This window comes from Oncorhynchus kisutch, linkage group LG23 (assembly GCF_002021735.2).
Source record: "Oncorhynchus kisutch isolate 150728-3 linkage group LG23, Okis_V2, whole genome shotgun sequence".
Lineage (NCBI taxonomy): Eukaryota > Metazoa > Chordata > Actinopteri > Salmoniformes > Salmonidae > Oncorhynchus > Oncorhynchus kisutch.
Genome location: NC_034196.2, coordinates 32420377 through 32443533, shown reverse-complemented (window position 1 = coordinate 32443533; position 23157 = coordinate 32420377). Strand labels below are relative to the sequence as shown.

The following is a 23157-nucleotide window of genomic DNA, read 5'->3' as shown; positions in this document are numbered from 1 at the left end:
GCGAACACAGGAGAAGAAGAAGAAGGAACTGAGTGGGATAGAGTGGAATGAAATTGACGAGCACTAGGACCTTGCAGACGTCACAGCACAGTTGGGTCTTGTAAATGCGCCATGAATCTGTATGAGTAGCTTGTTGTAAAAACGGAACGTCTCTGTGCTGACAGGCCCAAGTCTAAACGTTATAAATTCAACACAGTAGCTTTTGAGGAAGAAAGACTACGATATATCGGGTAGGTGACACAATAATATATGCAATTTACACTGCTTAGAAAATCTAATGGCGTCTCTTCAACTGGAAAGAGGAAAACGTTCATTTACAGTGTGTGTTGACAATTGCATTATCCGTTTCATCTCATTGCAGCAAACCAAGATGGAGTGCGAGTGGAAACCAGATGAGCAAGGACTTCAGCAAATTCTACAGCTTTTGAAAGAGTCCCAGTCTCCCGATACGTCCACTCAAAGATCCGTCCAGCAAGTATCCTTTGCTCTCGGCTAAATGTAAAAGTGGTAGCTTTTCGGTTAGCTTAGCTAACATTACACGCGGGCAGGGCTCGCACTACAATATAGTTAGCCAGCTAGCTACTTACTGTACAATGTCACAAATATGACCACAGTACATTTTCTATTGAATCAGTCACAGTATGATGGAAATGTCATAAGTGACAGCTGTTGCATGACACCACAATCTTTACCTAATCCATAAATAATTTCAACAAATGTATTCCCTATGACAGTTTCGTATAATCTAAAATCCTTTGATTTCCTAGTAGTGTTGTTGAAATAATGTAATGTTAGCGGGTACAGTGTAACTAGCTTGCTGGGGATGTTGCTGACCCTTGGGGGCTTAAATGCCACAAAGAAACTGCAAGCCCTGTGTTTAGAGAGTCACCCAAGCCCTGTGTTTAGAGAGTCACCCAAGCCCTCTTTCGGCCCCAGTCTGATTTCCATCTCTCCCGTTATACAATGTGATGTTAAAAATAATGCTCAAAACAACGTTGTCATTTTGTTGTCTTGACATCTTGTTGAACCTGAGTGTAGGAAGGTGACTTTGTAGCCAGCCACACACGCTTGTAATGGGATAATAAATCTGATCCTCATTGTCACATTGTCATCAACACAGGTGTTACAGTATCAAGGCACAATCAGATCATGAATGTTGGTGTGCATTGAAGACCTTGTTCGTTGATGATGTTGTGTTATAACGTCTTTATAGTCGACCTACCATGTGTAGTGTTTGAGTGATGCAATATTGTCCATGTATGTCATACAGATTATAGTTCCGTCTGTCTGGTCAAGGCTTAGCACCACTAGTCAATGTTGTTGAAATGCCAAGTGCTTCTATTTGGATATGTGCGCAAACTGCACAGCATCAGCCTGTTGGGCACCCTATGATAACTGTGACTGATTTCTGATAACCACTTATTCATGGTGTCCATTGATGGTCTCTTAAAAAAAAAAAAAACATTTTAATAAAAAGCATGAGCTGACTAACGGCGCGCGTAAACTGTATGCTATAAGAATAGAGTCGCACACTCTGTGTACAAGCTGCGTTGCGTAAACCAGCAACGTTTCGGCATCACTGTGCCGTCTTCATGTGGCAAGTGTTTGCAGGCCGTTTAACACTTATGGCTGGTCAACATCGACCTTTACAAACAAATTGTTCTTGTGAATACAGCACACACACACAGCATATCTACTTCTATGGTTTTGCACCCAATGTAGACTTGCACCTTAACCAATGTCCTCTTCAGAGATTGGAACAGCTCAACCAATACCCAGACTTCAACAACTACTTGATATTCGTGCTGACGAAGTTGAAATCAGAAGGTAGGACATTTACCCTTCCACCCTCATTCTCCATGTCATATTTACACCAATGCCCTGAAGCTATGTTTAATTTCAATGCATATTATTACACAACACTACTGCAGGTTACAGTATGGCCACTGGCAGTCAGACAGGCTAATCACGTCCACTAGCCAGCTCTCTCTGGGGGTGAGATTACACACAGGCTGACTTTCTGATCATCTAGTGACAGGGGCAACGTGACTGTCTGTTCTAGGAGTGGAGAACCCTGGCGACGAACCCCACGGCTGGTGTCTTCTGTCTTGTCACTGATGATATGGCACCACACCGCACCACTAGAATATGGGTCACTCTAATTTTAAAGTCTTATGCCTGGCGGGGCGCCACTCAAATCCTGACCTGCCTGACAGCCTGTTACTGTACACTAGAAGTAGATGACCCAATGGTTTGGGCTGATGAGCCATTGCGTTTTAGGATGGCATTTGTTACACTGCTCTGGGTCAAGAGAGGAGCAGCGGAAATCGAATTTGAGTGTAATTTCAATCAGAACAGAGGGAGACATTGGATCAGACAGCCATGCCCATGAAGGAGAATTATCATACAGTAAGATATCACTGGGGTGATGGGTAATGCCCATAGTTTCCTTCAGGCTAAACAATCTCTCACTACCTAACACAATAATTTGCTGATTTGACCTTTGACCAAACGGAAACACTGAGTACGTTTAAATGTACAGTAATTATTATACCGATTATGAAATAGTAATGTAAACACCTTCTTCTGCTTATCATAATCGGCGTGAGGTCGAAATCAAAGTAAGCATACGCTGATTAAAACACCAGATTTTCTGCTCTATCTTTCACAGTTCCAGCTGTGTATTTGATCTGTGCATGTGCTAGAAGCAGCCAAACGAGCCTCCCTCCTTTAGCGCCAGTGAAGTGAGTTCGGGAAACAGCTGAATGAATGCGTACTTATCACATACAAACGTTATATGTCCGTGCTTAAAATCAAATATGCTTCCCAAAAATAACGTTGTTGCTGTTGTAGAAAATTAATTTTGATTGGAGACTTTCTGCATTTATCAGAGTGCCATCAGGTAGCCTGATTTCAGATGGGTCCATGTAAACAGGATTATTAGGGAAATCATTCTTCTTGCAAAGCATGCAAAATGTTTTATTCAGATGATTATATTCATCTGTCTGTCCACAATAATGATGTTATTGTGTGCATGTAACCGTACTCAATGACTCTGAGGCCATGACTTTGATTGTAGGCCTGGCATTACACAGCTGATTGCAAATCATCAAAGCTTGATGATGAGTTGGTTATTTGAATCAGCAGTGTAGTGCTAAGGAACAAAACTAAACGTGTGCCCAGGGGAGGCCCCAGGACCGAGTTTGGGAAACTCTGAAATAGAGCAATGTTTTGTAAGGGGAATGTTTACATTTTCTTCAGCTTTGATTCAAAGTCAGTGAAAGCAATAATTTGCCATTGTCTGATTTGCTGTTGCTATCCAGCTTTGCTAATGCCTTCTCAGCCTTCTGCTATGAGGTCACACTCCTACTTTTTCCTTAGCATCAACAGGAATCTAGCTACATGCTTCTCTTATTTTGGTTTAGCTGGCTGAGTGCCTCGTACTGGGTAGAGGGTATGGGAGTTTGTATGTTTTGGTTTTCTAGTAGTGTTGCAATATGACACATGGCTATACACCAACCCCTTTCACACTTTAGTAGTATAACCTGTTTGTCTCTAATGTACTTAATAGTGTATTCAAGTAGAGGTCTGTGCAGGACTGATTTCTTCATCCCGCTCCCGCCTGCAACTGCAGCTTTTCATACTGCACCTTGCCTGCACTTTCAGTCCGATTCCAACCCACTCTACCGCAGTCTCGCAATGTTTATTTTAGGCGTATGTGACCCAGCTCACTTGCCAGCCATGGTCCCAGAAATGTTGCACCCTATAGGCAATATGAAATGCGCAATAACTTAAGAAATAGGATAATGATCAGAGATTCTCACGTGCCCATTTCATATTAGGCTATATCAGCCAATATGTTAGATGTAGTTTAAAGAGAGTAGAGTTGGAGAGACTTGAGCTCTCTTGAGCTATTTTTAGAGCCTATCTTATAGGAGTGGGAAGATTTTCAGACGGAGAAATATAGGTGATCAATATTTATTTCTAGGCAATGTGAACTATAACCTAATCATATTTCGGAAGTACATTTTCTTGGATAGGTAACTGCCCCATGCTTCTCTGGCCATGCATAGGCTATAGCCTACTCTATTAAATTGAGACCACACGCCCACCTGATCTCGCAGGTATGACTACTGAACTTAAAGCAGCAAGAATCATAATGACCTGCGTCGGAATGATCTGTGTCGTCCTGCGGGCCCTCTATTCAAGCTCCCCTCTATTTATACGCTATTCAAAAACATGTAGAAGGTAGGCCAAGTTGTGGTAGATAATTCTATTAACTCAATTTTGGAGACATTGGAATTCGGTGTCAATTGGGAAAACTCTTCATTGGATGTTTAGGCCTAATTCAGTTATGCATTTCAGCTTAGAGCAATCATTTACTTAATTGAAATAGATTTTAGGGATCAATTCCATCACCCATTTCTCATTTTACCCCCCCAATCTCACGCTCTCTGCAGATGAGGCGACCCGCTCTCTTAGTGGTCTGATCCTAAAGAACAATGTGAAGGCCCACTACCAGAACTTCCCCAATGGAGTGTCTGACTTCATTAAGAGCGAGTGTCTACAGAACATTGGAGACTCCTCGCCCCTCATCCGGGCCACCGCGGGTAAGTGAAGTAGCCTGCATTTGTAACAGAGTATGTTGTCTTCATTCAATTACAGCGCACTCCTCTTCTAGTGATCACATCCGCGCTGGATAATTTGATCATGATAACCACATTCGGTAAGCAGAGTGTACTGTATATCTTGTTGAATAAGCCATACGGGGTCAGGTGTAGCATGGTTCTAGATCTGTTTGTGCTGTATCCTACTAGTGTATATGTTTGGCATGACAATAGGCGTGGGCAACACAGCAGAAACAGATCTGTGATGAGGCTAGGTCAAGAGGCAGACCAGACTTGATCAGACCAGATCAAGACAGTCTTGGTTGTTTAAATTCTACACGGTTTGCTCCTTCAATGATGCATGACAAAATCCCTTTTTCACAAGCACTTAATAATGTGATGATATCATGTTTGTATGGCTTGCCCACCTTTGATCAGGTTAGTTGAACAGGAAATGAATTGCATTGCATTTTAATTGCATTAATTGCGTGTCAGTCATCTGTACCACAAGGAAAGCTGCTACAGTGGATTAGTTGAATTGCTGTCCATCAGGCTTTAGCGTGGGGTTAATTTTAAAACGTAACCTAGCATGACATATTCTGGTTATTTTTCTCCACCTTCGTAATTGACCTGAAGCCTTGTTAGTCGTTCTCGCTAGTGTCTGGCTGCATGTTTTTTTCTGAAGCTTTTGATTGGCCAGCTGGCCTGTTGAGAGAGCCAATGGGTTTTGCATGGTGTCTTCCTTATCAGAGCCAGCAGGCAGCAGATGATGCCAGGGCTCTGTTGCCACAGTTACCAAACATCTGACAGGAACGAACAGGAATGTGTGAATCACATTTTATAAACTGACTCAGCGCAGGATATTGGCTCTGTCAATACTGATGATGACACAGTGGACTTCATTGGAAAGCCTCAAACAGAGTGATGGTTTCCAAGCCAAGCTTGGAGTTTTGTTATAAGGAAGGATTGATTGGTTGTAGAATTGCTTCGAGGAGACCGTCTCATCTCTCGCTCCTGTCCTAGGTATCCTCATCACCACCATTGCCTCCAAAGGGGAGCTGCAGAACTGGCCCGAGCTGTTGCCCAAACTCTGCCTCCTGCTGGACTCTGAGGACTACAACACCTGTGAGGTGAGGAATTAGACAAGACTAGGACAGGAGCTGCTGCGTCTGAGCTCAGCTATACATCTATACTCTGTACTCTGTACATCTATACTTTATACATCTATACTCTCTATCCCTCAAACGCAACTCTGGACCTCGAAGCCTGTTCCACTGCATTTTTAAATGGTTCCCTTATAATCATGGACTGATTTAGACATCGGACACCAGGTGTGTGCAATTAATTATCAGGTAGAACAGAACCAGCAGGCTCCAGACCTTGTAGGATAAGCGTTGAGTATCCCTACTCTATATACAGCTATACTCTATATACAGCTATACCCTATATACAACTATATATAGCTACAGTGCATTCGGAAAGTATTCAGACCCCTTGACTTTTTCCACATTTTGTTACGTTACAGCCTTGTTCTAAAATTGAGAATAGTTTTTTCCCCTCCATCTACACACAATACCCAATAATGACAACGCAAAAACAGGTTTTTAGAAATATCACATTGACATGAACTTTCAGACACTTTACTCAGTACTTTGTTGAAGCACCTTTGGCATCGATTACAGCCTCGAGTCTTCTTGGGTATGACGCTACAAGCTTGGCATACCTGTGTTTGGGGAGTTTCTCCCATTCTTCTCTGCAGATCCTCTCAAGCTCTGTCAGGTTGGATGGGAAGAGTCGCTGCGCTGCTATTTTCAGATCTCCAGAGATGTTCTATCGGGTTCTAGGCTGGGCCACTCAAGGACATTGAGAATAGTCTTGAAGCTATTCCTGCGTTGTCTTGGCTGTGTAATTGGGGTCCTTGTCCTGTTGGAAGGTGAACCTTTGCCCCAGTCTGAGGTTCTGAGCGCTCTTGGAGCAGGTTTTCATCAAGGATCTCTCTGTACTTTGCTCCATTCATCTTCCCCTTGCTGAAAAACATCTCCACAGCATGATGCTGCCACCACCATGCTTCACCATAGGGATATTGCCTGGTTTCCTCTAGACGTGATGTTTGGCATTCGGACCAAGGAGTTCTATCTTGGTTTCCTCAGACCAGAGAATCTTGTTTCTGAGATTCCTTAAGGTGCAAACTCCAAGCGGGCTGTTGTGTGCCTTTTACTGAGGAGTGGCTTCTGTCTGACAACTCTACCATAAAGGCCTGTTTTGGTGGTGTGCTGCAGAGATGGTTGTCCTTCTGGAAGGTTCTCCCATCTCCACAGAGGAATTCTGGAGCTATGTCAGAGTAGCCATCGGGTTCTTGGTCACCTACCTGACCAAGGCCCTTCTCACCCGATTGCTCAGTTTGGCCGGGCGGCCTCCTCTAGGAAGTCTTGGTGGTTCCAAACTTCTCCCATTTAAGAATGATGGAGGCCACTGTTCATGGGGATCTTCAATGCTGTAGACATTTTTTGGTACCCTTCCCCAGATCTGTGCTTCGACACAATCCTGTCTCAGAGCTCTAAGGACAATTCATTCAACCTCCTGGCATGGTTATTGCTCTGACATGCACTGTCAACTGTGGGACCTTATATAGACAGGTGTGTGCCTTTCCAAATCATGTCCAATCAATAGAATTTACCACAGATGTACTCCAAGTTGTTGAAACATCTCAAGAATGATCAACAGAAACAGAATGCTCCAGTTTAATTTCGAGTCTCATAGCAAAGGGTCTGAATGCTTATGTAAAAAAAAAAGTAATTTCTGTTTTTTATTTTGAATACATTTACAAAAATGTCAAAAAAGCTATTTTCGCTTTGACATTATGGGGTATTGTGTATAGATTGAGTATTCTTTTGAAAATCTATATTTTAGAATAAGGATTTCCGTTAGCCGGTAAATGCCTGCTGTTGTCCCTCCCCCAAAAAATGAAAAGGTGATTTTTAAACAAAATTGTTCACAGGCAAATTGTCTGGAAGGAAGAAAAAATCCATTGCAAAATAAAGCTTTTTAATCGTTGATGGAAATTGCAATCGATGTGCTCCAACTTCAAAGGCAAATATAGGCTATTTCATAGGTTAATAAATCCTCAAGCTGCTTGGAAATTAGTGTTGTGTGTGTGTGTGTGTGTGTTTCTCTTTTTACTCATGCAAAGGACGTGAGTTCTTCATTAGGGACCTTAGCTAAGTGTATCCCGACTGGGCAAACTTGGCGAGGATTGTGTTGATTATTCCAGTTTCCAGCGTACCTGCCGAGAGGGGATTCTTTCTCCAAAACGTAAAGACTGCCTTAAGTTCGTCCTTGAGGAAAAAGTAAGGAGGCTGATTCGCATCGCAAGCTGCTTCAATGATTTGGACAGTTTTAACTTCCCAACAGCAGCGGCTCCGTTTGAGCAGGTCAAGGTTCAAGTAAATTAGAGGCAAATTATTGTGTTCGTCAGGCCCAATCCCAGCAGTTCTGCTGCCGCCCAAGGCAAGATCAACATACTTCTGTACATAGTGTATGTCGACACCCTTTCAATTTATGTACTATATTTCTGCCCTGCTAGAGTTGCCCCGGTCAACTGTTAAGTGCTGTTATTGTGAAGTTGAAATGTCTAGGAGCAACAACGGCTCAGTCACGAAGCGGTAGGCCACACAAGCTCACAGAACGGGGCCACCGAGTGCTGAAGTGCGTAGTGCTTAAAAATCGTCTGTCCACGGTTGCAACACTCACTACCGAGTTCCAAACATGCCACTGGAAGCAACGTCAGCACAAGAACTGTTCGTCGGGAGCTTCATGAAATGGGTTTCCATGCCGAGCAGCCGCACACAAGCCTACGATCACCATGCGCAATGCCAAGCATCGGCTGGAGTGGTGTAAAGCTTGCCACCATTGGACTCTGGAGCAGTGGAAATGCATTCTCTGGAGTGATGAATCACGCTTCACCATCTGGCAGTCCGACGAACTAATCTGCGTTTGGCTGATGCCAGGTGAACCCTACCTGCCCCAATGCATAGTGCCAACTGTAAAGTTTGGTGGAGGAGGAATAATGTTCTGGGACTGTTTTTCATGGTTTGGGCTAGGCCCCTTAGTTCCAGTAAAGGGAAATCTTAACCCTACAGCATACAATGACATTGTAGACATGTCTGGTTTGTCGAGATCGATGTGGAAGAACTTGACTGGCCTGCACAGAGCCCTGACCTTAACCCCATCGAACACCTTTGGGATGAATTGGAACGCCGACTGCAAGCCAGGCCTAATCGCCAAACATCAGTGGCTGAATGGAGGCAAGTCCCCACAGCAATGTTCCAACATCTAGTGGAAAGCCTTCACAGAAGAGTAGAGACTGTTGTAGCAGCAAAGGGGGACCAACTTAATTTTAATGCCCATGATTTTGAAATGAGATGTTTGATGAGCAGGTGTCAAATATATTTTTGTTCATGTAGTGTATGATTAAAGATTTGGAATGGATTGGTATAGTAATGATGTGTATTGTGCGTTTCAGTTGAGCTTATTCAGTAGCACTTGGAAACCAAACATAATTGGCAACTATTCACTTCGGAGCGTTACAATGTTGCCATCTCCAGGCAGCCAACTGCCTATAGTAGGAAACAGAGTTATCAATAAGCCACATATATCACACATGACACAACCCCATGATAGTTCAAATTACAATAAACATAACATATATTAACATCACCCAGTAGAACTGTGCTTTCAGAAATGCATGGTGCAAGGCCTAATTTCACAGGATCATTGTAAAATACGCTTTTTAGCAAGGAACCAGCCTTAACTCATGTCTTTTATTTACATATTAGTTATATAATTTCTTAATTTTTTGGCTGCCTAGAGTGTCCTCGTTCCTCTGCTGTGGTGCTGAATCGCAGAGGGAATGTGGAGTGTGGCGGGCCTGTACGGTCATGGCTAGAAGGGATCCAGCTTTTGTTAAATTAACTGATGTAGCACTCCATCACTCTCCTTGGTCAAATAGCCCTTACACAGCCTGGAGGTGTCTTGGGTCATTGTCCTGTTGAAAAGCAAATGACAGTCCCACTAAGCCAAAACCAGAATGCTGTGGTAGCCATGCTGGTAAAGTGTGCCTTGAATTCTAAATAAATCAGTGTCACCAGGAAAGCACCCCCACACCATAGCACCACCATCTCCATGCTATACGGTGAGAAATACACATGCGGAGATCATCCGTTCAGCCACACCGCGTCTCACAAAGACACGGTGGTTGGAACCAAAAATCTAAAATTTGGACTCATTTCCACCGGTCTAATGTCCATTGCTCGTGTTTAGTGGCCCAAGCAAGTCTCTTCTTATCTCTTCTTCGTGTCCTTTAGTAGTGGGTTCTTTGCAGCAATTCGACAAGACTAAGACTTCGACCATGCAGTCTCCGCTGAACAGTTGATGTTGATGTGTCTGTTACTTGAACTCTGGAGCATTTGTTTGGCCTGTAATTTCTGAGGGTGGTAACTCTAATGAACTAATACTCTGCAGCAGAGGTAACTCTGGGTCTTCCATGCCTGTGGCAGTCCTCATGAGAGCCAGTTTCAACATATCGCTTGATGGTTTTTGCGACTGTACTTGAAGAAATGTTTAAAGTTGTTAATCTTCTGTATTTACTGACCTTCATGTCTTGAAGAAATGATTGACAGTCGTTTCTCTTTGCTTATTTGAGCTTGCCATAATATGCACTTGGTCTTTTACCAAATAGGGCTATGTTCTGTATACCACCCCTACCTTGTCACAACCCAAGTGATTTATCAAATCCATTAAGAAGGAAAGAAATTCTACATTCACTTTTAAGAAGACACACCTGTTAATTTAAATGCATTCCAGGTGACTACCTCATTAAGCTGGTTGAGAGAATGCCAACAGTGTGCAAAGGGTGGCTATTTGAAGAATCTCAAATATAAAATGTATTTTGATTTGTTTAACACTTTTGGTTACTACATAATTCCATGTGTTATTCTATAATGTGGAAACAAGTTAAAATAAAGAAAAACCCTTGCATGAGTATGTGTTATAAAACTTCTGACCCGGTAATGTATTCCTCGTAAGAAGTCATGTGGTATATTGTTTGCTATAGGATACATAGTTCTTTAACTTTTTGCAATTCATTTACCAGCTGTGAAACAAAACGGCAGAAATCTTAAAACAGCTACTGCAGCATTTATTTTACTATAAATGTGATCGTACTTGCGAGTGAAATGCTCACACTTTGGAGACCTGACCATCTTACAACGTTTCTGGTGAAATAGACATTTTACCCACCAATGCCAGAATCTACCTGCATTTGGCAGGTTGGGTGTTCCTTTTAGGCCCTGATCCCTTTTAGCCGGCCCTGGTGTTCTTAGACAGCCATGTTTTGTTATTTGCTAGGCCTAATTAAAAGTTAAATTAGAGAGGCCTAGATTGTATTTGAAACAGCTGTGTTTAGATATTTTATTATACTGAACAAAAATATAAATGTTACATGTAAAGTGTTGGTTTCATGAGCTGAAATAAAGTTTTGATGGAGCGTGCAAGTGGCATCGTGACTGCTGAAATGTCAACCAGATCTGTTGCCAGAGAATTGAATGTTAATTTCTCTACCATAAGCCGCATCGTCTACCACATAGTTTTAGAGAATTTGGCAGTATGTTCAACCGGCTTCACAACCACAGACCACTTGTAACCACTCCAACCCAGGACCCCCACATCTGGCTTCTTCACCTGCGGGATCGTTTTGAAACCAGCGCCTCGGACTGCTGATGAAATCGCTCATAGATTAACCGTCTCAGAGAAGCTCATCTGCGTGCTCGTTGTCCTCACCAGGGTCTTGACTTGACTGCAGTTCGGCTTCGTAATGGTCTTCAGTCTGCAGATTCTCACCTTCGATGTCCGCTAGCGTGCTGGAGAAGTGTGCTCTTCACGGAGGAATTGATTTAAATTGACTGATTTCCTTATGAACTGTGACTCAGTGAGACCTTAAGTTGTTGTGTTTTTGATTTTTGTTCATACAAATACTTTTGACACATTTTGTTACCTTGTAGCCTTACTCTAAAATGTATTTATGACATTTTTCCCCTCATCAATCTACACACAATACCCCATAACGACAAAGCGAAAACAAGTTTAGGCATTTTTGTACTTTTTTTAAATATTTTTAATTTTTTAAACGGATACCTTCTTTACATAAGTATTCAGACCTTTTGCTATGCTACTAGAAATTGAGCACAGGTGAATCCTGTTTCCAGTGATCATCCTTGAGATGTTTCTACAAATTGATTGGAGTCCACCTGTAGGAAATTTGATTGGACATGATTTGGAAAAGCACAAACCAAGCCAGGAGGTCAAAGGGTACCAAAACATGTCTGCAGCATTGAAGCTCCCCAAGAACACAGTGGCCTCCATTCTTAAATGGGAGAAGTTTGGAACCACCAAGACGCTTCCTAAAGCTGGCCAAACTGAGCAATCAGGGGAGAAGGGCCTTGGTCAGAGAGGTGACCAAGAAGCTGATAGTCATTCTGACATAGCTCCAGAGTTCCTCTGTGGAGATGGGAGAACCTTCCAGAAGTAGAACCAAATGCAGCACTCCACCAATCAGGCCTTTATGGTGGAGTTACCAGACGGACGCCACTTCTCAGTAAAGGCCACATGACAGCACCTAAAGGCACCTAAAGACTCTCAGACCACGAGAAACAAGATTCTCTGAACTCTTTGGCCTGAATGCCAAGCGTCTGGAAGAAACCTAACACCATCCCTAAGTTGAAGCATGATAGTGGCAGCATCATGCTGTGGGGATGTTTTTCAGCGACAGGAACTGGGAGACTAGTCAGGCTCGAGGGAAAGATAAATGGAGCAAAGTACAGAGAGATCCTTGATGAAAACCTGCTCCAGAATGCTCAGGACCTCAGACTGGGGTGAAGGTTCAACTTCCAACAGGACAACACTAAGCACACAGTCAAGACAACGCAGGAGTGGATTCGGGACAAGTCTCGGAATGTCCTTGATTGGCCCAGCCAGAGCCTGGACTTGAACACTGATCGAACATCTCTTGAGAGGCCTGAAACTAGCTGTGCAACAACGCTCCCCATCCAACCCGACAGAGCTTGAGAGGATCTGCAGAAAGGAATGGGAGACACTCCCTAAATACAGGTGTGCCAAGCTTGTAGCGTTATACCGACGAAGACACGAGGCTGTAATCGCTGCCAAAGGTGCTTCAACAAAGTACTGTGTAAAGGGTCTGAAAATTTATGTAAATGTGATAATTCAGTTTATTTTTTTAATAAATTTGCAATCATTTCCAAGAGTCTATTTTTGCTTTGTCATTATGGGGTATTGTGTGTAGATTGAGGAGGGGGAAAAACTATTTATTCAATTTTAGAAGGGCTGTAACAAAATGTGGAAAAAGTCAAGGTGTCTGAATTCTTTCCGTGTGTGTACATAAACCAGTGAACATCATCTGACCTTGTTTCCTGACTGGCTCACACCATTTCCCAGGATACTGGCTTTCGTAACGAGCAAGACAACGCATCATCAGAGTGGTGTTCTTAAGCTTGTTTAGGGGGATATTCTTAGCACTTAGTCATAACTCAGTGTTAGGTGCTTGCCCTGCTATTAGCAGTACTAACATAACACCGCTTCCTCTCAATCATTTTTAGGAGATGTCTTCTCCTAGTTGACACAGCACATCTGTGCTTAATCAATTCATCAGTCAGTCAGATTTGTGATCTTAATCAATTCGGTTGATGTCATGATGCCATGTTTGATGGACATTTTTAAGACAAAGTCTTACTCTTTTTGCTCTTGGTCGGTCAGCCAGCCCTCTCTCAGCCCTGTCTCTACACCACGGCGGCCCAATTCTGGTCCTGGAGGGCCGAAACACATCTGTTTTTTGTTTCTACCTGTTAGTTAATTACACTCACCTGGAGTCCAAGGTTTGAGTTAGTCTCTTATTACAAGGAGAGGATGAAAACCAGAAGTGTTTCTGCCCTCCAGGACTGGAATTGGGCAGCCCTGCTCTACACTGACAAGCCTGGAGTTATGGGTGTGTCCTAACCGAGTTATAGCCCTCTCTCTGCAGAACAGAACACACCAGGGACATCCATCATGTGGCCCTGCTGAACATGTGTGTTGCATTCATAGATATTCAAGTCCGGTGAAGGGTGGGCATGTGGCTGGTGTGGAGGGGGTAAGAAATCTCCATGAAGGAATAAATGGATTGTGTTTGCATGGAGGATTGCCTATTTAAATCATATTTTTGATGGGAGTGTCATACTTTGCATGAAGCCTGACGCTGCGTGCTGCTCATGCAGAGTTGCATTGTGGGTAAACGCTCCCTTGTAACAGCTCCTAAAATAGCCATCCCAGAATTCTTTGGGGTGGCCCCTGACTGCTTGCCAGCAGCACTAAATATGAAGCCGCACCACAAATGAGCTGATTGATGGTGACACACACGCATACAATTATTTTGCACATACACACGGGACAGCAGTAGAGCTGGGATGATAAACTGAAAATTACCTACACCAACATGAATTTTCTGTGATTTGTTCTAAAACCATTATTTGGTCAACAGTAATAGCCTGTGCGTTATGTTGATTCCTGCTATAAAAGTATCAGCCTGTCTTCGTTTCGCTGTCGGCTGCTGTGTGAGCGAGCCACTCTCACTCCCTCTCCCCACTGTGCGCATCGAGGAGGGGGAGATGCATTCTGAGAAGCACAAGCATATGACCGTTCCCTGAAATGCAATTGTGGGAAAAATACACTTTTACAAAGCAATTACTGTTAGGCTTGGGCAGTATCCAGATTTTCATATTGTTGTACTGTCCTCTCATACCAGGATTTCGCTAGTAGGAAGAGCAGAGAAAAAATGGCATCTGTACAGAACTCATCCAGAGATCTCTGACTTTTGGCAGAAAGCCATTATTAGATATCTGATGGCAAACATTTTAGTAGTGAATTGCAGTGTAACTTCATCTCCTCGTGCGCCGCACACCAGAGACTTGCCGATAGATATAGAACGCTATGGACTCACCAGCTCGCTTTCTTCCGTTGTGCTATTTACAAACAGACACGTGACTGACTCAACTGTTCTGGGGAAAAACGGGAAGCTTCGTCATTTAAAATGTGACGGTTAAATTGCAGAACGCAGGTTGACTGCAGAAGGTGACTGAAGGTAACTTAAAGTAGCTACAAATATTACAATTTATTGAAGAACTTCTAATAAACAATTTTGACGGTATTGTAAAAACCATCCTGTGGCTTTTTCCAAATAACCTGGTATACGATATTTACGGTATACCACCCAAGCCTAATTACAGTTTTTCTAGTTACAGAGGTGAGCCACAGCTTTCTGTGAGAATATCATTCATTTTTCACCTATTTAATATTGAGTTTATGGCACCACTTTAGTATGGCTTTGATGCACGAGTAGCGCAGAGTGCGCCATTTGCAGTGAATAAGCCTGTGCATCAAGTAGCCCAGGCTAGTGTTGTCACGATACCAGAATTTTGACTTTGATATCATGTTTAATAATAATACATGGAACTTATATATGGCTTTCAAGGACCCAAGGTCATGTTACAATTGAGGGGGGGGGGGGGGGGGCTTCAGGGTAAGGACTTTTCAAAGAGGTGGGGCTTTAGGAGGGACTGAAAGATGGTGATGGACTCTTGAGTCACGGATGCCTGGAGGGAGGGTGTTCCAGAGCCTACGAGCAATGTTGAAGGCCCTGTGGCCGACACTCTGGAGCTTGGACCTGGGGATGACAAGGTGGCCTGGTGTGGTGGGTTGGTAGACAAGAAGATCTGGCAGGTAAGATGTTGAAGGGCTCTGTAGATCAGGGGGAGGATCTTGTAATCCATGCATTGGGAGACAGGGAGCCAGCCAGTGGAGTTCAGAGGGCAGGGATGATGTGTTGCAAGGACTTCGTGTGGGTGAGAAGTAGTGCTGCAGAGTTTTGAACCATTTGAAGCTTATGGGGGAGCTTGAGTTGATACCGGAGAGTAGTGAGTTGCAGTAGTCAAGACTGGAGGAGATGAATCCTTGTATGAGGATTTCAGCGGCAGGATGGGAGAGGAAGGACCGGACTTTTGCAATGTTGCGGTGGTGGAAGAATGAGGATTTGACAGTCTTATGTTGTGGTCAAATGAGAGGGTGGTGTCCAGGATGACATCAAGGTTGTGTGTTTGGGGGGAGGGAGAGACAGTGGTGTCGTCTTTAGTGAGGGTAGATTTGGTGCCTATGAGGAGGAGTTCAGATTTTATCACTGTTGAGCTTGAGGACGTTTTGTTGCATCCACGTTTTTATTGCAGAGGCAGGATTGTCAAAAGGTTTAGTATCACGGTACTCAATACCATCACGATACTCCATACCAAAACTATACCACAGCTACTGCTCTGTTCAATTGTTGGGCATCTTGAGTTCAATATTATAACATTTAATAAAAAACATTACATCAACATTTTCCAGAGACAGCCATGTATGCATTAATTAATAAATTATGCAAATCATATAATCAATTTAACTTTATTACCAAACTAACTACTTAACAACAATTGTAATAATTTTATTTGAATGGTAAATCTCTATAAACTGGGTAAATCAAGATGTAGCCTAGGCTATTCACAGTACAGGTGAATGCATATTCATTAAGTGTGTGGATGCATTAAGATACTGCACTCGTTTTGGCTGATTTCATGACAATCTGTTTACCTTCCATTTGTGACTTGTACTGATCAACAACATTTGCATAGAAGCACAATTTTTAATAGAATAAGCTGTGTCTTTAACCAGTATGAAGTCATTGACGAGGCAAGAGGGGTGCTGCCCGTCCGCCCTATTCACAACACAGTGATTCACACACTGAATATTCGCTGAGGCAATAGATACTATTTGGCTGATGGCGAGACGTGACGAAGAGAATGAATAACGTTTTTGGTTTGAAATAGAATATTATCACAAACAATGTACTTGAGTAGAAATGTAATGTTATCTTCAGCTGTAAGATGACAAGGAATGTTCGCCTACAAAGCTGGACGCTACTGGTATCTCCTTGCATTGTAACGTGTGGTAGCCTGTATGGACATTGTTCTGTGAACCGTAATGAACAGTTGAAACATTTCTACATGCCGTGCCGCATTATTCAATTGTGTTAACTTGTGTGCACCGTGAATGGGGAGCTATCGTGATACTGCGCAGACTCCCAGTGCAGGCTAGCAACATGAAAAACCAAACCTTTTTTCCAGGTACTAGTATCGGAAAAGTACAGATGTTTCGGTATACCATGCAACACGAGCCTGGGTCTAGCATTGGAAAGTTTTTGTTGGTCATTTAGTCTACATTTAATGATAGATGAATCAATTCGCCTACATGGCTATAGCAACTATCATATTTAGACTTAGCAATCTAGCAAGTGTTTTGAGTTTCCACTTCTTCAGGTGGTCAGTAATGGACTATAGCGCAGGCCAATATGCACAAAGATGTTGGCAAATTCTCTGAAGAGCCAAAAAGAAATCTGATCATTCTGGATCCTATTTTGACAGGTTGCACATGCAAATATCATTCATGCATTCCCTGGATATGTTAGATGAAATAGGTAACTTTTTTAAATCATAGGCTACCGTCTCTGTTGTCTAGAGCACTGCCTGCTAATATTTTGTTTATGGGTCTATTTCATTGTTATCAAGCAAAATATTTTACCCTATGTCCGGATCGCCCAGTTCTTTTTATTCATTTCTTTGCTTGTTCATTGTTATAGCAATAAATGGGCCAATTAATCGCAAAATGGATTTTGGTCTTTATGGCCCAGCTCTAGACACTAGCCTCCCATACAGACGTGTGGTTTAGAATCACTGTGTTCTGAAGGAAACGTACAGGGGAGCTCACACACCTACATGCATTCACATACAGTAAAGCCTAGACATACGTTATCCTCTCATTTCCTTGTTACTTTAATATCCCTCATTTACTGAAGTGTTTCCATTTATTATGGCAGTTGCATGTGTTTTTCTGTACTGTTCTCTCTCTCCTGTCACCCCTTTTTCTCCCCATTTCTCCCCCCCCCCCCCTTTCTCCTCTCCCCCCCTCTCTTCGGTCACCCCTTTGTATTCTCTCTTTTCCCTCTGCACCCCTCGCTCTATAAAAAGACAGAATCAGGTGTGTGTGTGAGTAGTAAGTGCTTTGACTACTCTCTCTCACCCACACACTCCTGTCCCAGTCACCAGTCTATATTTTTAAAGTTGTCCTCCAGCGATTAAAATAAATAAATAAATGTACTGTTTAAAAAGCAATATCCCAGGGCCTCCCGAGTGGTGCAGTGGTCTAAGACACTGCAACGCAGTGCTAGCTGTGCCACTAGAGATTCTAGGTTCGAGTCCAGTCTGTTGCAGCCGGCCACGACCAGGAGACCCAATGGGCTGTGCACAATTGGCCCAGCGTCGTCCGGATTAGGGAAGTGTGTGGCCTGCTCGGATGTCCTTGTCCCGTTGCGCACTTGCGACTCATGTGGGGGGCCAGGCGCAGTGCACGCTGACACAGTCTCCATAACCTTTGTCCTACAGTCTCCATAACCTTTGTCCTACAGTCTCCATAACCTTTGTCCTACACAGTCTCCATAACCTTTGTCCTACACAGTCTCCATAACCTTTGTCCAACACAGTCTCCATAACCTTTGCCCTACACAGTCTCCATAACCTTTGCCCTACAGTCTCCATAACCTTTGTCCTACACAGTCTCCATAACCTTTGTCCTACACAGTCTCCATAACCTTTGTCCTACACAGTCTCCATAACCTTTGTCCTACACAGTCTCCATAACCTTTGTCCAACACAGTCTCCATAACCTTTGCCCTACAGTCTCCATAACCTTTGCCCAACACAGTCTCCATAACCTTTGCCCTACACAGTCTCGATCCCAATTGGATGTGTCCACTTCCTTGTAAGCTATTGCTGACCTTGGTTGGAATGCTCCTCGATTGGCTCTCTCATAATGACAGAAACCTTGTATTTTCTTTAACCACGCAGTCTCGTTCTCCAAGCATTCTGGCTGGAAGGAAACAGCTCCCGCCCTGGAAACGGTTTCCATGGAAACGGCCTTCAGACAGCAAGACTGTCGCCGCACTCTTTGTTGCATATGATCAGATTCATCTGTGTGTGTGTGATGTACGTGTGGCGACATATTAAATGTGTGTCAGCCATCAACTCAATCTATATTTCCCTGGGAAGAGACGTTCCAAGGCTGCTTCATCATTTGCCCATATAGACATATTAACTACACATCATCAATGTCCTCTTCAGGTTTAGATAATAGCTTTTCAAGGGGCTTGTGTGTTTTTATGTACATAATTCATAGCTGTGATGTTTGCTGGTTGTGGGCGTAAGGTCATTGTGAAGTGGTAATACCTACCTTACAAGTGGAAGATTAGACACTCCTGTGGAGTAGATTTCAGTTGTCTTGCTGAGACACATGATCATATGTGACACACAGATACTTCTATCCTCTCTACTTTGGGTGTTTTTTGTGTGTTGGGTGTGCGACTGTGTGCGTGTCACACGGTGTATTACGGAACCCCTAGTGGCTTTTACAGAGGAAGCTTTCTTTAATGTAGTCGTTCTAGAATTCCATCACACACACTGACAGCCTCACATGAATAAGCCTGTACTCTAGCTGTTTTCACTGTCAAATTCACAATTTTGTCCTGCTGTTCATTTACTAGGTGGCCAGCCTGGCCAGGTTGTGTTTCTCCTTGTGGTGTGTTAGGTACAGTATGTGGTGTGTTAGGTACAGTATGTGGTGATGAAGTATGACATCTTTACTATCCATAAGGTCTCCTGTCTTTGAGGCTGGCTGATAAATGGATGTTAAAACACCGGGGGGGGGGGGGGGGGGCTTTCTGGCCCTGAAACATATTGGTTAACCCCCTCCCCCACATCTCCCTCACTCTCTCTCCCCTCTTTCTCTCAGGGGGCATTTGGCGCTCTTCAGAAGATCTGTGAGGACTCCGCAGAGATCTTGGACAGTGACGTGTTGGACCGTCCACTCAACGTTATGATCCCAAAGTTCCTGCAGTTCTTCAAACACAGCAGCCCCAAGATAAGGTACTCAATCCAAATGTATTTATAAAGCCTTTTTTCTACATCAGCAGTTGTCAGAAAGTGCCTTACAGTAACCCGGCCTAGACCCCAAAAGGCAAGCAGAAACACCGTGGTAAGCAAAAGTCCCTAGAGTATGAGTGTACTGGGCCTCTCTCCCTCTCCCTGCTCACAGCCTTGCCTCTTTCGCTCACTCCCGGTGGAGCCAACACCTTGCCTCGCCTGTAATTGGTTCCAAAACAACCCATAGCCGGGGGTTGTTTTCAGATCTAGCTATATTTACAGGCACTTTGATCCAAAATGTTCTCTCAGATCCCTCATTCCTCAGTCTTATAGATGACTGTCTCTCTCTCTCTCTCTCTCTTTGTCTGTCTTTAGGCGTTATCAGTGTCTGAGATCCCAGATTGGAGACTGGGGGGTGGAAAGGGGATAGAAAGGGGAGGAACACAGACAGAGGCAGCATTGATAAGGGGGAACACATGAGTTTGGGTGGTGTGAAGTTGAGCTCTGTTGTCTTGTTGTGGTGTTGCAGGTCTCATGCCATCGCCTGCGTCAACCAGTTCATCATCAGTAGGACTCAGGCCCTAATGCTGCACATCGACGACTTCATCGAGGCAAGTCTGACCCTGCCGTGACCTCTGCAGTCTGACCTCCCATAATCCACAGACAGCCCTGTGACTATCTAATATGCTCACAAAGTCAGACATGCCATGAACCTTCTGCAATCAAGTCATACACACACACAGCCCACCCAACTAGCCTCCGCTCTCAGTGCAGCCAGCCAGCCAGGCAGGCAGGTATATGGCCTCAGCTCTCAGTACAGTGTGTCAGTAGGTTAGGTCTGAGCCTCTACGCAGCACTACACTGCACTACCAAGAGCCAGCCCTAGCTGCAGTTCAGTACACCAACCCCAATTCCACCAATTGGATCAGGGCTGATAATCCGTTAGGACTAGATCACATTAACCACTGATGAGCTTAACTTCCAGCCAGCTGAGCCCTGGATGAGGACGGATGCATCCAGCAACCGCACAGTGACAATGACAATACAGCAAGCGGATAGGAGATAAAGAGCTATTGTTTAAAGTCCCTCTGTCACGTCTTCAGCTGTGGGGGTGAGAGAGAGGGCACTCTGCGCAGAAGGGGCACAGGTCACATGAAATCCAATTCACATACTCTAAATAAAGTGTCCGTTTATTTCTGTAGGACTTTTTAGAGCTATTTTCAATGGTGAGTTGTTTGTGATAATGGGCAGAAGGCCAGAGTTGATAGCGGCTCTGAGATTGTCAGTAGATGACCAGAGGCTTATAGTATTCTAATTGGTACAGAAAGTGATCTGAAAGGCTAAACTGATCCGAGATCAGCAATCCTACTCTTGAGATGCAGTGTAGGACCTAGGGCTTCAGAGGGACCAAAATTATTGCAATACATTGCATCAAACTCAAAAATCAAGACAATAACAGAAAACAGCATCACTTAATGTGCCTGACATATCTTCTGTAGTCAGACTGTTTTAGTGAGCGAGGAGCAATGCTTTTGATTACATTATGAATAAATCTAACAGTCCTGGACACGCTTTGGGCTGCCGCACACACAGAGACCAAACTGGCACGGACACCACATGACACAGAGCATTAAATAATGAGGCCAGTAAAACAGAAGACACAATTTACACAAGCCATGGTAGCCTGACACCACTATTACACTCTGACCAATAGCGACAAGTGTCACATCAAAGGTGACAGGCTTGTGGTGCTGAAAGGACAGTGACCGTAATACCTGTGCACTCCATGGTGCTGAAGAAGAGACCGTTTTGGTCAAACACACAGACGTGGCTGATACACATTAGCAGTCACACACAGCGTATGTTATTTAATAATGTTAAGGAATCAGCAGCCCATTCACTTCAGTAGGCCCCATGAAATCAGAACAATACAAAAACACAACCATTTCATATCCAAAAAGAAATGAACAAACCAGCTATTACTTCCCTTTACAAATATATTTTATTACATTCATCACACTAATGGGTGATGTAAGGTTTTTAAATGCAACAATGTTTCACAGTCATTATTTTCAAGAGATAGCTAACCACAAGCGAGCTGCAACAAAATCTTGAAAAGGGTGATGCTAATAAATTAGCAACATCCACCTTGAAGTTGATAACTGCTGCTCCAGCTGTCGTCGCCGTTGTCAGACTACAGACTACTACAACACAAGTTAGCTAACGTTACTGCTGCCTCGATCACACCGACAGCATCGTTGTATTTTGTTACACCAGAGGTACATTCTTTTCCAATGGAACGCTGTGCAGCATTGCGTTGCAGAGGCATTTGGAGTGCGTTTTGTTTTCTGTGTGGCGCATACGTTGGATTTATCTAACATATGCATAAACTTGACAGAAATAATAGCAAAAGGTGAATGTTGAAGTTTTGTTGCACATATCCAGTAACAGTGTTGGATTACATAATGGAAAAAGTTTGACTGCAGAATTTATTATGCGTCATTAATGCAATGATGCTGTCGGTCTGATCGAGGCGTTAGCGTGGGAAAATAACTACTGCTTACACCACTGATTATTTGCTTTTGTGCTGGTGAAGAAGCCAGATGTGGAGGTCCTGGGCTGGCGTGGTTACACATGGTCTGTGGTTGTGAGGCCGGTTGGACACACTACCAAATTTACTACAACGACGTTGCAGGTGGCTTATGGTAGAGAAATTAACATTCAATTCTCTGGCAACAGCTCTGGTGGACATTCCTGCAGTCGGCATGCCAATTGCACGCTCCCTCTACTTGACACATCTGTGGCATTGTGTTGTGTGACAAAACTGCACATTTTAGAGGCCTTCTATTGTTAAATCAAATGTTATTTGTCACATGCGCCGAATACAACCTTACCATGAAATGCTTACATACAAACTCTTAACCAACAACCAACCAACAGTTGAAGAATAGAGTTAAGAAAATATTTACTAAATAAAATAAAAGTATAAAATGAAAAAGTAACACAATAAAGAGGCTATATACGGGGTACCGGTACAGAGTCAATGTGGAGGCTATATACGGGGTACCGGTACAGAGTCAATGTGGAGGCTATATACGGGGTACCGGTACAGAGTCAATGTGGAGGCTATATACGGGGTACCGGTACAGAGTCAATGTGGAGGCTATATACGGGGTACCGGTACAGAGTCAATGTGGAGGCTATATACGGGGTACCGGTACAGAGTCAATGTGGAGGCTATATACGGGGTACCGGTACAGAGTCAATGTGGAGGCTATATACGGGGTACCGGTACAGAGTCAATGTGGAGGCTATATACGGGGTACCGGTACAGAGTCAATGTGGAGGCTATATACGGGGTACCGGTACAGAGTCAATGTGGAGGCTATATACGGGGTACCGGTACAGAGTCAATGTGGAGGCTATATACGGGGTACCGGTACAGA

The 23157-nt window shown here is 43.6% G+C and overlaps 1 protein-coding gene across 2 annotated transcripts in view; it reads left to right on the top strand.

Moving 5' to 3' along the window:
- The first annotated feature begins 73 nt into the window (after positions 1-73).
- The window catches only part of LOC109868333 (transportin-1), a 48321-nt gene continuing 25237 nt past the window's right edge, over positions 74-23157 (top strand). Inside the window, exons 1-7 of one of the 2 annotated variants that reach the window (XM_031803119.1) lie at positions 74-230; positions 362-475; positions 1752-1827; positions 4461-4610; positions 5631-5737; positions 19581-19714; positions 20241-20322. In XM_031803119.1, the coding sequence (XP_031658979.1) occupies positions 371-475; positions 1752-1827; positions 4461-4610; positions 5631-5737; positions 19581-19714; positions 20241-20322 (654 nt within the window). In that variant the 5' untranslated portion in view covers positions 74-230; positions 362-370. The remainder of the gene's footprint in view (positions 231-361; positions 476-1751; positions 1828-4460; positions 4611-5630; positions 5738-19580; positions 19715-20240; positions 20323-23157) is intronic. The other variant, XR_004205038.1, reaches the window with a different exon arrangement.